The sequence below is a fragment of the Schistocerca piceifrons genome, chromosome 4, assembly GCF_021461385.2.
Source record: "Schistocerca piceifrons isolate TAMUIC-IGC-003096 chromosome 4, iqSchPice1.1, whole genome shotgun sequence".
Taxonomy (NCBI): domain Eukaryota; kingdom Metazoa; phylum Arthropoda; class Insecta; order Orthoptera; family Acrididae; genus Schistocerca; species Schistocerca piceifrons.
This window is the reverse complement of record NC_060141.1, coordinates 146,809,281-146,829,211: the sequence shown is the minus strand read 5'-3', so window position 1 is coordinate 146,829,211 and position 19,931 is coordinate 146,809,281. Positions and strand designations below refer to the sequence as shown.

At 38.1% G+C, this 19,931-nt stretch overlaps 1 protein-coding gene across 5 annotated transcripts in view; it reads left to right on the top strand.

Moving 5' to 3' along the window:
• Positions 1–16,957, top strand: part of LOC124794628 (magnesium-dependent phosphatase 1-like) — a 45,456-nt gene extending 28,499 nt beyond the window's left edge. For 4 of the 5 annotated variants that reach the window (XM_047258132.1, XM_047258130.1, XM_047258129.1 and 1 more), the window contains exon 4: positions 16,690–16,957. In XM_047258132.1, coding sequence (XP_047114088.1) covers positions 16,690–16,861 — 172 coding nt within the window. In that variant the 3' untranslated portion in view covers positions 16,862–16,957. The remainder of the gene's footprint in view (positions 1–16,689) is intronic. The other variant, XM_047258134.1, reaches the window with a different exon arrangement.
• The last annotated feature ends 2,974 nt before the right edge of the window (positions 16,958–19,931 follow it).

Sequence of the window (19,931 nt, the reverse complement as noted above, 5' to 3'; positions counted from 1 at the left end):
TGAGTACTTAGAGTGTGCACCAACGTGAAGAGGGTGTGGAAGCCCTAGGGCAGACAGTTTTACCGAGAGAGGGCACTTGTAGTATGCACGAGACACTCGTGCAAATTAAGACCCAGGGATACATACTCATGCGCATCAAAATTTTAAAATTTGTGCTAATTTAAACCCTCTGTCTTAATAAATAAAACATATCAGAACCATTTAAGACACCTACATACAATAGAAAATATGAAACCAATTTGCCTGTGTCCTAGTATCAAGCAGATGAAGCTTACGCTAAGGAACACATGTAACGAGAGAGGGCAGTAGTGTTATGCGCAAAAATCTTGCGTAACTTAGACTGGGATACATACTAGCAAAAACGAGCAAAATGTTGTAGTAAAATGAAACCATCTGTCATCGTGAATAAAAAACGTAACACTCATTAGCCAGACTATATTGTGTTAGAGCAAGGAGGGGTTTGAAACCATTCAAAAAGTTTTGTTTTTAAGCTGCACCTGTTCATTAAGAATAAAACCATCTTTTTGAGACAGATGCTTGAAAATCTCTAATTCCTTGAACAGGTCCAGTTTGTAATCCTTACTCACTTCGTGTAGCAATTTACGTAATCCAGTTTACGTGGTGTATGCTGTAAGAGCCATAGATGTTCAGCAAACATGGAATTGTACACGTTTTGCCCATTTTTACCTAGCATGTGTTCTTTATATCTTCCTTTAATGAGTCTACCTGTCTGTCCAATGTAATAAATGTTGGGGCAGTCATTAAAAGTAATTTTGTAAACTCCGGATTTAGTGCCAAATTCTTCCTGTGCCCCAATTTTTAACAGTATTCACGAGAAAATGAATTTCACGAAAGAGATGCAAAGCGATGAGAGAACTCAATTTTCTTGATTTGAAGCTTAAGTTATCTGATGACACAATTAGCTTTGACATTTTTTGTAAAAATACTTTTTCTGATAATATTATCCCAGCAGATTCTTGTCATCCACAAGCTCACAAAATTGGCTTCTTTCATTCTGCAATTCATCGTGCTGTGAGCACACCTTTAGAACAGGATTGTTTTAAAAAAAAAAAATACCTTTAGTAAAATCTATAGTTACTATGACCATAAGTTAATTGACCAAATTGTTAGGAAAACAACAGCTGCAAAATGTTCAACCGTAGGAGATAACAGGACATAAAAGAGTAAGAGGGTAATAACTTTATTTCTATTCCATTTTTGGGGAATGTATCATACAAGATAAGGAGACTTCTACAGAAGAAATACGTTTACAGAGTTGCCTTTTCCGTAAATAATAGCTTGAAACAAAAAGTGATTCATACTATTGGGGCATGGGAAGAACTTGGCACTAAATCTGGAGTTTACAAAATTACTTGTAATGACTGCCCCAACTATTTCATTGGACAGACAGGTAGACTCATTAAAGTAAGATATAAAGAACACATGCTAGGTAAAAATGGGCAAAACGTGTACAATTCCACATTTGCTGAACATCTATGGCTCTTACAACATACGCCATGTGAACTGGATGACATAGAATTGCTACACAAAATGAGTAAGGGTTACAAACTGGACCTGTTCGAGGAATTAGAGATTTTCAAGCATATGTCTCAAAAAGATGGTTTTATTCTTAATGAACAGGTGCAGCTTAGGAACAAAATTTTTTTGGATAGTTTGAAACCCCTCCTTGCTCTAACACAATATAGTCTGGCTGACTAGAAGTTAGCTTTCTCATCTGTTGATGCTGGTGAGATGCACCTTTCCTGTCTTGTGGGGATTTTACGTATTTTTGAAGTGTACTGTTCATGGTTATCGATGTGTATGTGTGGTTAAATGATTCTGTTATGTTTTTTATTCATGATGACAGATGGTTTCATTTTACAACAACATTTTGTTCGTTTTTGCTAGTATGTATCCTAGCCTTTAAGTTACACGAGATTCTCGCGCATAACACTAGTGCCCTCTTTCGTTAGATATGTTCCTTAGTGCAAGCTTCATCTGCTTGATACTAGGACACAGGCAAATTGTTTCATATTTTCTATTGTGTGTAGGTGTCTTAAATGGTTCTCATATGTTTTATTTATTAAGACAGAGGGTTTGAATTAGCACAAATTTTAAAATTTTGATGCGCATGAGTATGTATCCCTGGATTTTAGTGTGCGTGAGTTTCTCGTGCATATTACAAGTGCCCTCTCTCGGTGAAACTGTCTGCCTTAGGGCTTCCACACCCTCTGCACATTAGTTCACAGTCTAAGTACTCATGATGTGCAGTGTTCACATCGACCTCCTCTTCCCAATTATGCTGTACAAATGGAAGTGATATTTTAATTTTAACTACTGATGACGCCTTTGGCACAATTGTTTTATGTATCTCCACTGCAGGATGTGATTTTAGTAAGTGACTAAAAGTTTTTGTGCTTGTAATACTTTGGTAATTTTATGGTTACTTAAGCTATAAGTGTTTCTTCACTCTCTCAGTTATGATGTTAAACCACAGCACCTTCTCTTATGTTGCAGTCAATGCTTCTGAGAGAGTAACATTTTGTTTACCTTGGAGCTGGCTGTTTTCATTTTGTAATTCATTTGTTGTGGTGGATCGTAGAGATGTTAATTTTAATCTGTGGGTAACTTTTGTACAGCCATGTGAACCTCCTGCTCTGTGAGCTTTTAAGGAGAACTGATGTAAGTTATAACATAACACCTGTCAGGCATGCATTCTGTAGTCTTTCTGGCACGAGTTGCCATGCGCAAAGTCTGTGCCAGCCATACATTTCACTTGTTGACATTAGAGACATTTGCATTGAGATAGTACTGAATGTAGATGGGCTACAATATACCATAAGAACTAGAGTAACTTTTTGGGCATTGTGTACACTCTAGAGCGAACTGCATGATCTTTCCTTTTGTATTGTATATTCCTTTATTGTTGAGCAGTAGTAGAATAAGCAAGATACCAGTAGAAACAAGCACCATTAATACATGTGATTCTGTTGTCACCATGATGGAGCAGATCGTCAGATTACAATGTTAGCTCTAGTCAAGTCTAACAAAATTTGCCTTCATAGCACCAATTTACAGTTGATTTGAGAGGCTAAGGCACATGTTACTTACCATGAGACCTTGACAGATATGCAAACATTTGAACAGTTGGCTGTGAGTGAGGGGGGCGGGGGATTACGACACTGGTATATTGTAAGCAGAATAGTGCTCACTTCTTTAGGAAGATTTTGAATATGTTAACAAACAGGTGTAATGAGTCCATTGAATCAGTCTCGAATAGGATCCAAAAAATCAATGTCAAAGTGTACGAGCTAATGCAGAATGAAGAAGCCGTTAAGTGGTTGAAGCCATTATAGTGGTTCATGAAAAATAGTGCTCTCAACACATTTTTGTGTAGAATTCCCACTAAAATGTCATGTAGGATCAGAATGGAGAATCCTTCTGATTTTGCCATAGCTGTGATTATTGCTGCACTGTTGGAAGAGGTAGATATAGCAATTAGGAGTTCTGGTGACCAATGTGTGCATGCTTCAGCAATATAATGTCACAGTTGTGGAGACGAGCCCCATTTCCATCAGCATTGTCATCAGCCAGAATGCTATGAGTGTGCAGCAAAAGTGTTCAGTAAATGCAAATAAGAATGTATCATCCATCAGAAAACATTCCCAACAAAATGTAGTATTGCACAAGTTGATGCAGAGATGGAATTCTGCTTGTGGAATTTTATTGGTGGCAAGGACCCCGTAAGTTTTTAGGAGTTATGGGGGCACATGTATCGGTTGTCACACTTGATCTCTTGGGTAGAAAGAGACTAGGGTCTCCCTGTTACAGGTTATGTGGAGTTGGTTATAATGATATAAGTTGTTTGTGAACAACACTACCTGAGTTTTAACATTGGGGCTAAGACTTTTTCCGAGCATGTGGAGGTGTTGCCACAGGTTGATGAAGGGTGTTCTGCAATTCTCAGGCTTGACTTCCTGGCTAAACATCATACTAAAATCGATCTTTAGCAGCATACAGTTGAGCTTGGAGGAACTTTGTTCCTACTGAGATACCACTGCATGCGAGACAATGTCACAAAGAAGTTTTGCTGACTGCATCGTGTACATGCATGCAAAGATGGGTTCCCATGATAACGCACCATGAGCTAAAGGGAAATTAGTTTGGGTTTCTGGGGGTGCAGACTTACCACAGGAGATGTTGTGTGTGGTTGAGCCACATGAAAGTAATGAGCATTTGCATACAATGCACTTTTGTGTATGTAGAAGCTTAGTGCTGTAAGCAACATGAATGGTGAATTTATGGTTCCATTTAGCCTAATAATTTAGGTAGTATGGATGATGAGAGTCTACCAAAGGGCTTAATAATCACCACATTGGATATTCTGATTGAAGAGGATGTAGATAGATCATGTACTGACTACATCCGCAAGTATACCATCAGTGATTTTGCATAACGTGACAAAGTGAGTCATCTTCAGGGCAGTAACCAGTGAGGTATGGAAGCACAACAGTTACATTGTATGGCTTTGTTTCATGCTCAGAATGCATCATCTGTGAATCTGATTGTCCAACATCGTGTACCAACGAGAAATAATGCTCAATTTATAGGAAGCAGCTTCATGTGCCCAAGCAATTGCAACCGCCCGTAGAACAGTTATTGACTGGCAGCAGGTAGAACGTATCTTAGAACCCAGTGAAAGACTCGGAGGGGGGGGGGGGGCACCTGTTATCCTGGGCCTGAAAAAATGATGGCATCAAAAAATATCATTTTTGTTGCAACTGTAGACTTGAATGCTAGAACCAGGACCAATACCTATCTGATACGTATATCACTTTGGCAGATGCAAATATTTCTCCCACAAGGGATCTTCGGAGTGGTTATCAGAGGCATGCACCGAGCCTGGATAAAAATTCAAAGTTATAGCAAATCATACGTCATTGAAATGAAATGGATTGCTCTAACAGGTTAACAATGTGAGCACTTAAGTTGAGTTAGTTCAGTTACGAAGTGATTCATAAACCTGGGAAGAAAAACAAAAACTTGAATACATTGAGCTGCAAAGTTGCAGTGCTACAAGCACTTGAGAGAAGCGCCTATGACTGACAGAGAGCACAGGCAGATGATGCAGGCCTGACTCTCAGGAATTTAACACACAAAGACTTACTATGGAAGGCAACAAAATATGGACTGTTGGTGGGTGCCATTGTCCGTTTAACACAACCTCAGCTGGTTACAAGTATATATTAACAATTATTGATCATTTTTCAGGGTTTTATATCTGACAGCAGTTCCTGACTGGCAGGCTCCTGTGGTTGCTTCTGCATTAGTGAATAATTGGATTCTTAAGTTTGGTATACCAGAAAGTTTACTGCCTAATCAAGGTACAAACTTCTTATCCATTTGGATGAAACACCTGTGCTGTGCACTTTGTGTTTACAAGATAAGGACAAGTCCCTTCAATCCACAAGTAAATTGGTGAACAGAAGGTGTTCATTGAACAGTCTGGAAGATGACAAGTCATTATGTTAACAGCCAACATACAGATTGGGACACACATCTCCAATTTGTAGTCAGTGTGTTCATACTAGTCTCTCACTATACACAGTTATCTACAGAAGGAAAATGGCATGTCTCTCCAGTGTGTTACAACCTAAGTTAGGATCCTGGGCTTCTGCCTTCGTGGCACCTGCTGTCTGTGATATGCTCTTAAGCACATGTGTCTCTTCAGGAGCATTGGCTACACAAGCTGTTGGTGAGGCACGGTAGGCTTGCACCTACAGACTCTTAATCCAGCTACCTGCACGACATCACTATGGGTCCCGACGTACGCCACAACCACACCCAACAAAGTGCCATGTGCACATTTCTTGTTGCACTCAAGTGTGTAATTCAGCACACCTTCTGGCTTGCTAGAGAAGACAACCTCTACTGTAAAAACACAAACAATAAATATGTTTCAAGTCAACACTGTTTCACTAGTGGCTTAGGGTGTATGACAGCCACCCACACCAACTCCCAAGCTCGGGCTCCTGTGAACGCGTAGTGTCACTACCTCACCTGCTCAGCCTCCATGCCCACTAAAAATCCTGACCCGAGAAATGACTGCTACAGTGTGTTAAACCACAGCGATATCAGTAGGTTTTCGGGTGTCGCTTACTCTTGTCAGAATGCAATAATATAATCGTAAGAGGCTCTAAGTGTTAATGCTGCTGCTGTTGCGTAGAGTGAATAATTGGATTTTGATCATATTTGCAGATGTCAGAGTCAGGCTAACAACAAATGTTACTGCCAATTTCATCATACTTACCACCATGAGTAATCCTTTTTGATTTATAGCATAAAAGCATCTATCATGGGAAAATAGCTGCATCTCTTTGGAATAGAAGGATTTTTTCCCTCTATAGTATGTGTCTCTTATGGCAGGGAAGAAAAAATGCATGTTGTAATTTAACGTGGAATTGAACTTCTGCCCCTTTATACAGAAAACCTGCAGGTTGAGGATTCAGCTACAGTGAGAACCAACGAAAATTTCCCTGTTAGAAGCCTGTGTAGTGTAAGTATAGGTAATAACAAAACATTTCATTTGCAGAAAAGCTTTTGTGTCTTCTTGGAATAAGTGTAGAATAAATATATTATTGTTTTTGTGTAATATTCGACTGAATTCCTCTTCCACATGTTCTCACCATCATCCAGAAAAAATGGCAAATTGCATTTCATTCATGTCAGTGCTGTAAGGGGCTCCAACTCTGGCCATGATTTTAAGTCCCCAGGTGTACTTGATAATGTGGAAATTATTGTTATTAGAGAACTCTATGTGGTTTCTGATTTTGAGAATTAATTATGATGTGAAATTTCCACATGCTGTAACCAGAGTCTTAAACACAGCAGCATGGCACCAATCATCATGAACAAATTGACAACCAACTGTACCCCAGACATTTTCAATTAGCAACATGTCAGCTGAAGTGCAATCTAAGTGAAAAATTGGTAGCAGTCCTTCAAAAAAGCCTTCCACAATCCTCACTGTATGCTGAAACACAGATATTTTTTTTTTTTTTTTTTTTTTTTGGGGGGGGGGGGGGAGGAAGGTATAGTACCTTAAACTCTTCATTCCTGGGGTAGTAGTTGATATTTGTATTGTCCTCGGTATCCAGGATTAGAACTTACATGTTGTTTCTGATAGCACATGTGCACTGTTGTCTGCTATGCTGCTCAACAATGCTGACTGTCAGAACGTCACCACCACAGTATCATGTGGCTGTCAGTATAGGACAGGTTGAAGTGGGATTTGTCAGTAAATACTACTTTTGCCACTCAGCATGTCAGTGAGGGCTTTCATGTGCCCATTGCAATCCATTGTGTTTGTAGTTTTAGAAGCTGATTCAAAGGCACACATGCCAACAGTCCAACAGATGCCACTGAAGCATTGACACAGGCATTCACACGAGTTACAGTGCTCAGTGCAGAGCCAACACCATTGGCAAAGTTATGATACACACTCACTTGTTCCTATATACAACTCACTGCTATAAAAATGCATCACAGTCGTAGTGTGCTCTAAATGAGCTGAAACATTACAGCATGACAAACCCATTTCCTTGAGCCAATTATTTTAACTCACTCATATGCTGATAATGTGTGTTTTAATTTCAATGAAGCATACTGGCACTCGGTACCATTTTTCCATTTTATTTTACAGACTTTCATGGAGTTTGGAAAAGCAGTTCTTACCAAATCTACATAAAAAGCACTTTTAAGCCTGTGTGTATACTCTATTTAGCCTTATTCACTTATTGTTGGTAAACTTATCTATACATTTTCTGAGTGTAGAAATCATTCAAGCCACTTTTTTGCGTACTGCAATTTTCACAATCAGTAGTGCAAGATTGTCAGAGAATAAAAAACATGAATGTAAGTATTGAATGTAGCAGTAATTTCTGTACTCACACTAGAACATTTGGTGTAATTTTAATTGTACATTTTAATTGCAATGCAGCATGGGAAATAACTTGCACAATACAAGATCTTGGGGTTGCATTTCAGCATGATAGTCTGTTACTGAAATCAATCAATATTTGAACTATGTTTCATACTGCACTTCGAAGAAATTGATGTCCTACTCAGAATCCCTGGTGAACGTCAATAACAAAATGAGTAAAGACAAGCATTCAGTATGTAATGGAGACATAAAATGGAGGAAAGTTACGTAAATAGGAATTTTAATAACATAGTAACCTGGACACTAAGTTGGCTAACTTCTAAATGTTTGGTATGCTGTTCTAGTTGATAGAGGACAAGGGTTTTAGTGCGAGATGAGAATGGAATCGCATAATGGCCGTCATCATCATCATCATCATCATCATCATCATCTCAGCCCTTTCCCACATCATGTGGGGTCAGCATTGCTTTGCTGGATCATTCTCTTCCATAAATGCCTATCCAGTGCTTTTTCTCTGAGGCATCCTTTCTCTCGTAGCTCCTGCTTCCTCGTCTTTCCATCTCAGTTTGTCTTCCTCTTCTCCTTGATCCTTCGAATTCTAGGTCTTCAACTCTTCTCCCCACGTAGTACTCCCCTCTTCTCTGCACATGTCCATACCATCTTAGCCTACTTTCTTGGATCTTCTTCCCTCTGGGCCAACTTTCACTGTTCCCCTGATGTACTCATTCCTTAGTCTATCCTTTCGTGTCACCCCACTCATCCACCTTAACATTCTCATTTCTGCCACTTTCATCTTTTTCTCTTGAACTTTTGTAATTGGCCAAATTTCTGCGCTACACAGCATCACAGGCCTCACCACAAACTTGAAAAGTTTCCGTTCATTCTGCAGCTAACCTTCTTATCACAGAGTTCTCCGCTCAGTTTCCTCCAGTTCACCCATCCACTATTTATCCTGTGTTGTATTTCGGCCTCCAATCCTCCATCACTTTGCATGTAAGAGCCTAGGTGTTTAAATGGAATGGAATCACATAATTAGAAGTACCTTACACAAGGAGTTGTTATGGCTGTGCCACTGTGGTCTGTTCCTGTAGCATGTGCTTGGTGAATAATAAAGAGGAGCAGAATATGAAAACACCAAGTTCTATTTACTGACATTTTCTAACTTTCCAGTTGGAAAAAGCACCATTAAGATGCAATTGATAACTGTGAGCATTAATAAGAAAAAAGTGTATTTATTTAACTTCATCAAAATAATTTAGAGGTGAGTCTATCAGATTAATAGTGTTCTCTGTCAGGCCTGTTAAACGGTTGTCATGTATGATTGGTGTTACAAAACATTTTGCATATGTGTTGTGAACAGCTTTTTTCCAAAATTCTATCACAACTTGCACATGCTGTTTCCAGCTTATAATATTATAATAATCTCCTATTGTATTCAACTGGATTCATAGTCATATTTGTTTCCTCCTATTTACGACATTGCCCTTCTTTTCCGATAAGAATTATATTGATTCATGTGAAAAAATAAGTCTTGTTTTTATATTGCTCAGTAGCAAACCCTGAGCTGACTGCTAGTTTATTGATGCACCCCCTCCATTGGGTGGTACATCAATAACAATCTCATTGAAATAGAATCATAGCACAGCAACATAGCTGTTGTTGTAGTGGTCTTCAGTCCTGTGACTGGTTTGATGCAGCTGTCCATGCTACCCTATCCTGTGCAAGCTTCTTCATCTCCCAGTACCTACTGCAACCTACATCCTTCTGAATCTGCTTAGTGTATTCATCTCTTGGTCTCCCTCTACAGTTATTACCCTCCACGATGCCCTCCAATACTAAATTGGTGATCCCTTGATGCCTCATAATATGTCCTACCAACCGATCCCTTCTTCTAGTCAAGTTCTGCCACAAACTCCTCTTCTCCCCAATTCTATTCAATACCTCCTCATTAGTTATGTGATCTACCCATCTAATCCTCAGAATTCTTCTGTAGCACCACATTTTGAAAGCTTCTATTCTCTTCTTGTCCAAACTATTTATCATCCATGTTTCACTTCCATACATGGCTACACTCCATACAAATACTTTCAAAAACGACTTCCTGACACTTAAATCAATACTCGATGTTAACAAATTTCTCTTCTTCAGAAACACTTTCCTTGCCATTGCCAGTCTACATTTTATATCCTCTCTACTTCGACCATCATCAGTTATTTTGCTCCCCATATAGCAAAACTCCTTTACTGCTTTAAGTGACTCATTTCCTAACCTAATTCCCTCAGCATCACCCTATTTAATTCAACTACATTCCATTTCCCCATTTTACTTTTGTTGATGTTCATCTTATATCCTCCTACAGTGTTGCAGAATACTTATGCCATTAAATTTGTATATATTGTTATTCATTATCAATGGTGTAAAAATGTAAGCTAAAGGTGTAGAAAAATAAGTGATAATGAACGATAATACTTTGACATGTCCTATATTACACGTACATTTACTGTACACAATGTAATCTTACAGGATCAAATAAAATTCAATTCACTTCAATCCAATTCAATTCTTTTAACACACTATCCATACTGTTCAGCTGCTCTTCCAGGTCCTTTGCTGTCTCTAACAGAATTACAATGTCATCGGCGAACCTCAAAGTTTTTATTTCTTCTCCATGGATTTTAATTCCTACTCCAAATTTTTCTTTTGTTTCCATTGCTGCTTGCTCAATATACAGATTGAATAACATCAGGGAGAGGCTACAGCCCTGTCTCACTCCCTTCCCAACCAATGCTTCCCTTACATGGCCCCCCTACTGTTATAGCTGCAATCTGGTTTCTGTACAAATTGTAAATAGCCTTTTGCTCCCTGTATTTTACCCCTGCCACCTTTATAATTTGAAAGAGAGTATTCCAGTCAACATTGTCAAAAACTTTCTCGAAGTCTACAAATGCTGGAAACGTAGGTTTACCTTTCCTTAATTTATTTTCTAAGATAAGTCATAGAGTCAGTATTGTCTCATGTGTTCCGACATTTCTACGGAATCCAAACTGATCTTCCTTGAGGTCGGTTTATACCAATTTTTCCATTCTTCTGTAAAGAATTCGTGTTAGTATTTTGCAGCCGTGGCTTATTGAACTGATAGTTCAGTAATTTTCAGATCTGTCAACCCCTGCTTTCTTTGGGATTGGAATTATTATATTCTTCTTGAAGTTTGAGGGTATTTCGCCCGTCTCATACATCTTGCTCATCAGATGGTGGAGCTTTGTCAGGACTGGTTCTAATGGAATGTTGTCTACTCCCGGGGCCTTGTTATGAAATAGGTCTTGCAGTGCTTTGTCAGACTCTTCGCACAGTATCATATCTCCCATTTTATCTTCATCTACATACTCTTCCATTTCCATAATATTGTCCTCAAGAACATTGCCCTTGTATAGACCCTCTATATACTCCTTCCACCTTTCTGCTTTCCCTTCTTTGCTTAGAACTGGGTTTCCATCTGAGCTCTTGATATTCATGCAAGAGGTTCTCTTTTCTCCAAGGGTCTCTTTAATTTTCCTGTAGGTAGTATCTATCTTACCCCTCGTGAGATAAGCTTGTACATCCTTACATTTGCCCTCTAGCCATCCCTGCTTAGCCATTTTGCACTTCCTGTCGATCTCATTTTTGAGACATTTGTATTCCTTTTTGCCTGCTTCACTTACTGCATTTTTGTATTTTCTCCTTTCATCAATTAAATTCAATATTTCTTCTGTTACCCAAGGATTTCTACTAGCCATTCACTATTTCATCCCTCAGAGCTACCCCTTTCTTCTTCTACTGTATTTCTTCCCCCCATTCCTGTCAATTGTTCCCTTATGCTCTCCCTGAAACTCTGTACAACCTCTGGTTTAATCAGTTTATCTAGGTCCCATCTCCTTAAATTCCCACCTTTTTGCAGTTTTCTCAACTTTAATCTACTGTTCATATCCAATAGATTGTGGTCAGAGTCCACATCTGTCCCTGGAAATGTCTTACAATTTAAAACCTGGTTCCTAAATCTCTGTCTTACCATTATATAATCTATCTGAAACCTTCCAGTATCTCCAAGCTTCTTCCATGTATACAACCTTCTTTCATGATATTTGAACCAAGTGTTAGCTATGATTAAGTTATGCTCTGTGCAAAATTCTACCAGGTGGTTTCCTCTTTCATTTCTTAACTGCAGTCCATATTCACCTAGTACGTTTCCTCCTCTCCCTATTCCTACTATCAAATTCCAGTCACCCATGACTATTAAATTTTCGTCTCCCTTCACTATCTGAATAATTTCTTTTATCTCATCATGCTTTTCATCAATGTCTTCGTCATCTGCGGAGCTAGTTGGCATATACACTTGTACTACTGTGGTATGTGTGGGATTCGTATCTATCTTGGCCACAATAATGCATTCACTATGCTGTTTGTAGTAGCTTACCTACATTCCAATTTTTTTTATTCATTATTAAACCTACTCCTGCATTACCCCTACTTGATTTTGGGTTTATAACCCTGTAGTCACATGAGCAGAAGTCTAGTTCCTCCTGCCACCGAATTTCACTAATTCCCACTACATCTAACTTTAACCTATCCATTTCCCTTTTTAAAGTTTTTAACCTACCTGCCCGATTAAGGGATCTGACATTCCACGCTCCGATCCATAGAACACCAGTTTTCTTTCTCCTGATAACAACGTCCTCTTGAGTAGTCCCCACCTGGAGATCCGAATGGGAGACTATTTTACCTCCGGAATATTTTACCCAAGAAGACGCCACCATTATTTAACCATACAGTAAAGCTGCATGTCCTCGGGAAGAATTACAGCTGTAGTTTCCTCTTGCGTTCAGCCATTCACAGTACCAGCACAGCAAGGCCATTTTGGTTAGTGTTACGAGGCCAGATCAGTCAATCATCCAGACTGTTGCCTCTGCAACTACTGAAAAGGCTGCTGCCCCTCTTCAGGAACCACATGTTTGTCTGGCCTCTCAACAGATACCCCTCCATTGTGGTTGCACCTACGGTACGGCTATCTGTATCACTGAGGCACACAAGCCTCCCCACCAACAGTAAGGTCCATGGTTCGTGGGGGGAGGACATAGCTGTTACTTCTTTAATTTTTTTTAGGCCATACTGTTATGTCACCCTTTCTGTTACACTCTCCGTTCATTCTATAGGCCCTATTTGGAGAAGAATCTTCAGGGATGTGAAACTTCTCAAAGTACCCATTAACAAACTGAAGTGTTTGTTAGAAATTACATAAATAAATAAATATTGTTAAACTGCTCTAAACTATTCTGGCTACACATTGTAAATTAGGCACATTAAAATTAAAAGCATTGCCACTACTCTGGGGAAGGAAAAGCACGGATGTTGTTTATCTCCTGTTGCTAGTTTAATTTCTTCCAGACTGGGCCATGGGAACAGAGGCCTATTTTCAATGCATATTTATATTTATCATGCAGCTCATTGAAATCTTTAACTCTTGAGTCTATATTATCAGATAATTTGCAACAACAGTGGCTACTCTTTGTTTTTCTCCAAAATAGATAAGGTTTTTCAACTTTTTGCTTTATGTCACATGGAAGGCTGCTGAAAACCTCCACCTGAGAGAACAGATCCCTACTCCGAGCCACAGACAGAGTCAGTGTCCTTAAGAATCCCAATTTAACTGAAGCTGATTTTTATTATTAACAACAAATACCATTAAGGAGTAAATGCATTGGGAAGCAAATTTAAGAACTCAAGATATTTAAAGAGTCTTCAGCAAGATGTTCAGCTAAAACCTCCACCTGAGAGAACAGATTCCTACTCCGAGTCACAGACAGAGTCAGTGTCCTTAAGAATCCCAATTTAACTGAAGCTGATTTTTATTATTAACAACAAATACCATTAAGGAGTAAATGCATTGGGAAGCAAATTTAAGAACTCAAGATATTTAAAGAGTCTTCAGCAAGATGTTCAGTTAACTGCTTTACACAGTGTCTTACTGCTCTATTTCTTTAAATAAATACTTTACTTTGGTTGCGTTGGTGCAGAAGACGATCCCATAAACCAGCATCTTGATCTTCAAGGCACCATTTGGAAATTAATTGTAATTGCAAAACTTGTGGAATTGAGCTTCTTGATTAATTTACTGGTATGTTGGCTTAATCATAGCTTATTAGTAACTGGCCCGCCCGAAGAATTTTGCACCAAATGTTTCATTTGCTGGATGACATGTTTAATTTTGAAAATAACTCAGTGCTGCAATGGTTATAAGTTCAACTATATCAGTGGTAGTCACGAAGTTTTAATTTTCACTTTAAAAAATCGTTTGTATCCAGGTATATGTCTGTACGCAATGAAATCCCTGGGCCATAGTACCATAGCGCACCGCTAAAGGAGCATAAACAAAATGGCACAGTCCATCAATAAAGTTGAAATAGGCCACACCAGTTTATTGTAGCTACAATAGCAGAGTGCTGTGGTGTGGGGATACCTGCATGTATGGACTGCAGACATGTTGCTGCAAACAAACAATAAATTAATTATCTGATTATCTTTGAGAAAAAAAAAATTTGTTTCTACAAATACACACAGTGAGAACAGCTCCCCCTGTGTTCATCTTGTTGCTACGCCTTTAAAGTGTGATGAATTTAACTACTAGAGGTACAGTACATCAATTCTCTAATGAAATTTGTTGTAATCACAAAAAAAAAAACAATAATACTAGCAGTAAAATGATGTATGCTACAAAGATTTGGGGGGGGGGGGGGGGGGTCAAAAACCAAATGATGTTAAGTCAAAACATTGAGCAACTCCAGAACTGATGACATCTATGGTTTTTGTAATTTTATCATAAAGAAAATAATAGACACTACATGCAATCCACTGTCTTAACTAATCAATAGGATGTTTACAGAAGGAACCAGACTGCCTTAAACTGACATTTGTCTTGCCTACACTCAAAAAAGGAAACAGAAATTCACCCCAAAATTACAGACCCATTGCAGTAGTACCTGTAATATCTTAAATTATTGAAACATTAATGAAAGACCAATTAAATGTTTTTCTATAACCTCCTAAGTAGGGCTCAACATAGATTCTGAAGTGGGCTATCAACAATAAAGGCAGTTAAGGAAGTTGTATTATCAATATTACATGGTTTTGAAAATAGGGAACACACATGTGCAACTTAAGTAGATTTAACCAAGGCATTTGACACTGTCCCACATAGCATTTTAATATAAAACTTGAAAAATATGGAATAGCTGATGTAGAACTATTATTGCCAAAAAATATTTGACAAACAGAAACCAAATGGTAGTTTCAACTTCAAATAACAAATCTTATCCCCTCAAGGTGAAATTTGGAGTCTTGCATGGATCTGTACTGGGACCTTTCTTATTTATTATGTATGTGTATTTATTATGTTGTGTCCAACCTGTTAACACATAAATTTGTTATGTATGCTGACGACACAACTTTTATCATGTCACATAGTGATGCGAATGTTGTCAAATAAATGAACAACTCAGTGATGGAAAAGACAGATCAGTGGTTCCATGAAAATAGACTGTAATTAAATAAAAACAAAACTGAACACATCCTCTTTTCCCTTAGAGATATTAATAATGGACCAAATGAACTCAGACATTCAGTAAAATTGTTTGGCATATATGTAGATACTAAATGGTGCTGGAATACCCAAACAGAAGAGCTGTGCAGTAAGTTGACAAGAGTTTTATATCTCCCTAGTATTCTTAAGGATTGTGTCACTATGGAGTGCATGATTATTGCATACTATGCCTTTTTCCATACACTACACATTTGTAGTATGGAATACTTCTTTCGGGAATCTCTGTTGGGGTAAAAGATGTCTTCCTCTGGCAGAAGAAAGCCAGTAGACATGTTTTTGGTTTGAGCAAATTAACTTCTTGCAGACAGTACTTTACTGAGCACAAAATACTTACAGTCCTCAGTCTATAAATATTCAAAGCACTAATGCAAGCAAAACAGAATGCCCACATGTATGAAAGCAGGTCAAATGTGCACTCGTATGAAACCAGACAGGAACTTATTAGTGATTCCATGGATGCGTTTGAGTAAAGCCCAAAATAATTTTGTACTCACTGGCAAAACATTTTTAACACTGTATCACATGACACAAGGGAATTGCATGAAAATAAATTTAAAAGGTGATAGAGACATGGCAGAAACAGAAAGCATTCTATAGTGCAAGTGATTTCATACATAATGAAAAAATACAATGCTCTTTTTATTGTAAATGTGATAGTGAACTAACAAAATTGTAACTTATGACATACAACAAAATTTGTCTGTGCAACAGGCGTAACAAAACTAAATATGGACGAGTACAAAATATGCAATATTTATGTAATAATATCCATATATGTTAACCTTTGTATAACCATTTATGTAACCATCTGTAGATTTATGTATCTACCTTTTGTATAATTTGTGTAACCAATTGTACAATTATGTAACAAATGACGATGCCTTATACAACACAAAAGATGTTTACAGGCAAATAAATCCAATTTAATTCAGTTCAGTCCTAGAGACATACCAAATAAACATTAAAAGGAAGTGGACTAAATTTTTAGCAACTATATTTTCAACACACTCAGTGATATTATTTGGTTAAGGCAATGCATTTTTTGTAGACTTGTTATTATGCAGAGAGATAATATTCTTGAAAGTATTATGCGAAAAATTTATCTTTTCTTTGACAGGTTCAGGAAGATATCTGGCATACAGTTTCAAGACATGCTCTTCTTTGATGATGAACGTAGAAACATCAGAGATTTAGAAGCCCAGGGTGTGACGTCTGTTCTTGTTGATGATGGAATATCTTTTGCAGTTGTAGAAGAAGGACTCAAAGCTTTTAGTTCTCGAACGTCTTGACATAAATTGTTCTGTTCTGTTGTGTAAGCACTGGTGATGTCAGTGTGGCTGTAAAAATTTATATCGCTCTATACAATATTTCCAATGAAAAAGTAATACATCCTGTCACTTCATTAGTTCTGTAGAGAAAGAAAAACAAGGTTTCAAATCAAACAGTTTCTTTAAACTGAAATACTTTAGGCTGTCCAGGAATAAATAATAAGTGAATGTACTGTTTAAAATACTAGTAACAATTAATTGTTTCCAGCAGTAGAGGAATTCAGCAAAAGTTCACAGTAATTAGTAACACTAAGCTATCTGTGTAGAAATTTCTCTTCCTTGTAGCTCATTGCTTTTATGTATAGCACAAGTGAGCAAAATGGGATTGGGGGAGGGGGGGGGGTCGATTAGTAGAATCCAAAAATTGGTGAATAAATATAGGATTTAAAATAATTATAGAAAATACATAACAGCAGCAATTTCAGAAGTCTCGAGTTATCACCAATATCTCATTGACATTTATTTGTTGTTTACAGGAGATTAGAAACTTGTAGCAGAGATGAAATTTATTGCCTATACAGGGTGTCCCATAAAGAATGCAACTGTTGAAATGTCCACTGCTACTTTTTCTTGTAAGTTGCCAGCACTGAACATTGCACAATTTTTCTTTGTATTCTTTGTGTTTAGTAATGGAGTACTTCATGATGAAACAGCATGTTGTCACACTGAAAATGTTTACACATGTGGTGAATATTGTGTAGAGACTATTTACACACTCCAAGGAGTGTTTAGTCAATGTAGCGCACAGAAATTTAACCCTCAAGGCGTCGTCATTGTAGTCATTCAGTGGAAAAAATCACGATTGTGGGTGATAATGTTGCTTTAATTCTGGTAAAATCTATTTGCAAATGTTCAAAACAATTGTACAGTTCCAGAACTACCACACAATGAATTATGAAAGAAGATTGTCACCTTTGGTGTTATAAAATCCAGCTGGCATGAGAACTGAAGCCAGACAATCACTAAAAGCACCAAGCAGTTGCCCTTTGTGTGCTTGCGGAACAAAGAACAGAAATTAGTTTCATCAGGAAAATAATGTGCACTGGTAAAACACACTTTCTGTTGAGGAGTTTTGGGTACAAGCAGAATGTCAGGATTTGGTGCACAGAAAACACTCAGGTAACTGGCAAAGCCGTAACATCCACAAGTGACTGTGTAGGGTGTGGAAAATGGGTTGAGGCCGTAATTGGGCATACTTATTCAAAGATAATGCCGAAAACAGATTAACAGTGGATGCTGAATGCTACTGCTATACGTTAAGCGTGTTTTTGTGGTTGAATCATGATCGTGTGAATATTAGAGGTTTGATTTCAATAAGATGGCACAACCTTTTGCACATTGATTGCAGCAATGGACTTGTTACAAGAGAGGTTCCCTAGCTGGGTAATTTTGTGCAATGGTGATGCAAATTGGCCACCCAGATCTTGTGATTTGACAACACATGATTTTTTTCTTGTGGAGATATTTCAAATCTTGTTCTTACCTCAACAAACCGTGATGCTTTCCAGATATCAAGGTTGAGATTCAGCATGTAATTTCATTATTACAGTTGCAAGCATGCCAAAAAGTTGAGGAAAATTTCATCAAAAGAATGTGTGTGTGCCTGTAGAGTTGTGGAAGGCATTCAAGTAATATTATATTTGATACATGATTGCAGGTAGTGTATTTTGCAATAAGAGTGTGGGAGAAAGTTCTTGGAATTACCATCTGAGGTCAGTGCTAGTGCAACGATTTGGTCACGTGATATTTATTGGACTGTTGCCTGTAAACATGTGCCACATCAGTGCTCTTGGAAGAGAGCTGTGCCGGCGATGTGACTCTGTTGTTGTCCCTGCGTAGTGATTTGCGAAGGTGGAACAATCGAGATTCAAGCAGTGATTATGTACTTCGTAAAAAAAGGTATGAAAGCAGAGTATATACATGCCAATTTCCGGAATACACTGGGGGACTCTGCTCCTTCATATTCAACTGTTGCCAAGTGGACAAATGAATTTAAATTTGGTTGGAGAAGCTTAAATGATGATCCACGCAGTGGTTGGCTAAGATGTGTCACTACTCCAGGAATCATTGCAAAAGTGCACAAAATGGTCATGGAGGATCACTGATTGAAAGGGTGTGAAATTGCCCACGCTTGTCAGATGTCTTATGAAAGGGTATATCACATTTTAACTGAAGAATTGGAAATGAAAAAATTATCTGCAAGATGGGTGCCGCAACTCTTGGCGCTGGATCAAAAACGCATGAGAATGGACATATCGGAACAATGTTTGACCCATTTTAGCAGAAATGAACAAGATTTTTTGCACTGGTTTGTGACCACGGATGAAACTTGGGCACACTACTATAACCCAGAGACAAAACAACAGTCAAAGCAGTGGAAACATGCTGATTCTCTGCCACCAAAGAAAGCAAAGACAATTCCTTCGGCAGGGAAGGTCATGGCTTCAGTGTTCTGGGATGTGAAGGGAATTCTGTTTGTAGATTATCTCTCCACTGTGCAAGCAATTGCTGGAGAATACTATGCTAACCTCCTCAACAAATTTCAACAAAAGAAGCATGAAAAATGACCAGGTTCAGCAAGGAAGAAACTCATCTTCCATCAAGACAATGCGCCCCCGCACACATATGCCATTCCCATGGCAAAATTACATGAACTAAGGTATGAATTGTTGCCACACCTGCCTTATTCACCCGATATAGCTCCATCAGACTTCCATCTCTTCCCAAACCTGAAAATTTTTCTTGGTGGACGAAGATTCACTTCAAACAAAGAATTGATAGCCGGACTTGACAACTATTTTTTAGGCCTGTAGGAAACTCATTTTCAAGATGGGATCAAGTCACTGGAACATCATTGGACCAAGTGCATTAACCTACAAGGAGACTACATTGAAAAATAAAAAATGTTTCAGGGATGTAAGTGCTTTTTTTCTATTCTGTTCCGAGAACTTTTCAAACCACCCTCTTACTATGTAAAGCACTTAATTTTGTCAATAAATTTGTATATTATACGGCACATGTGGCAACAATT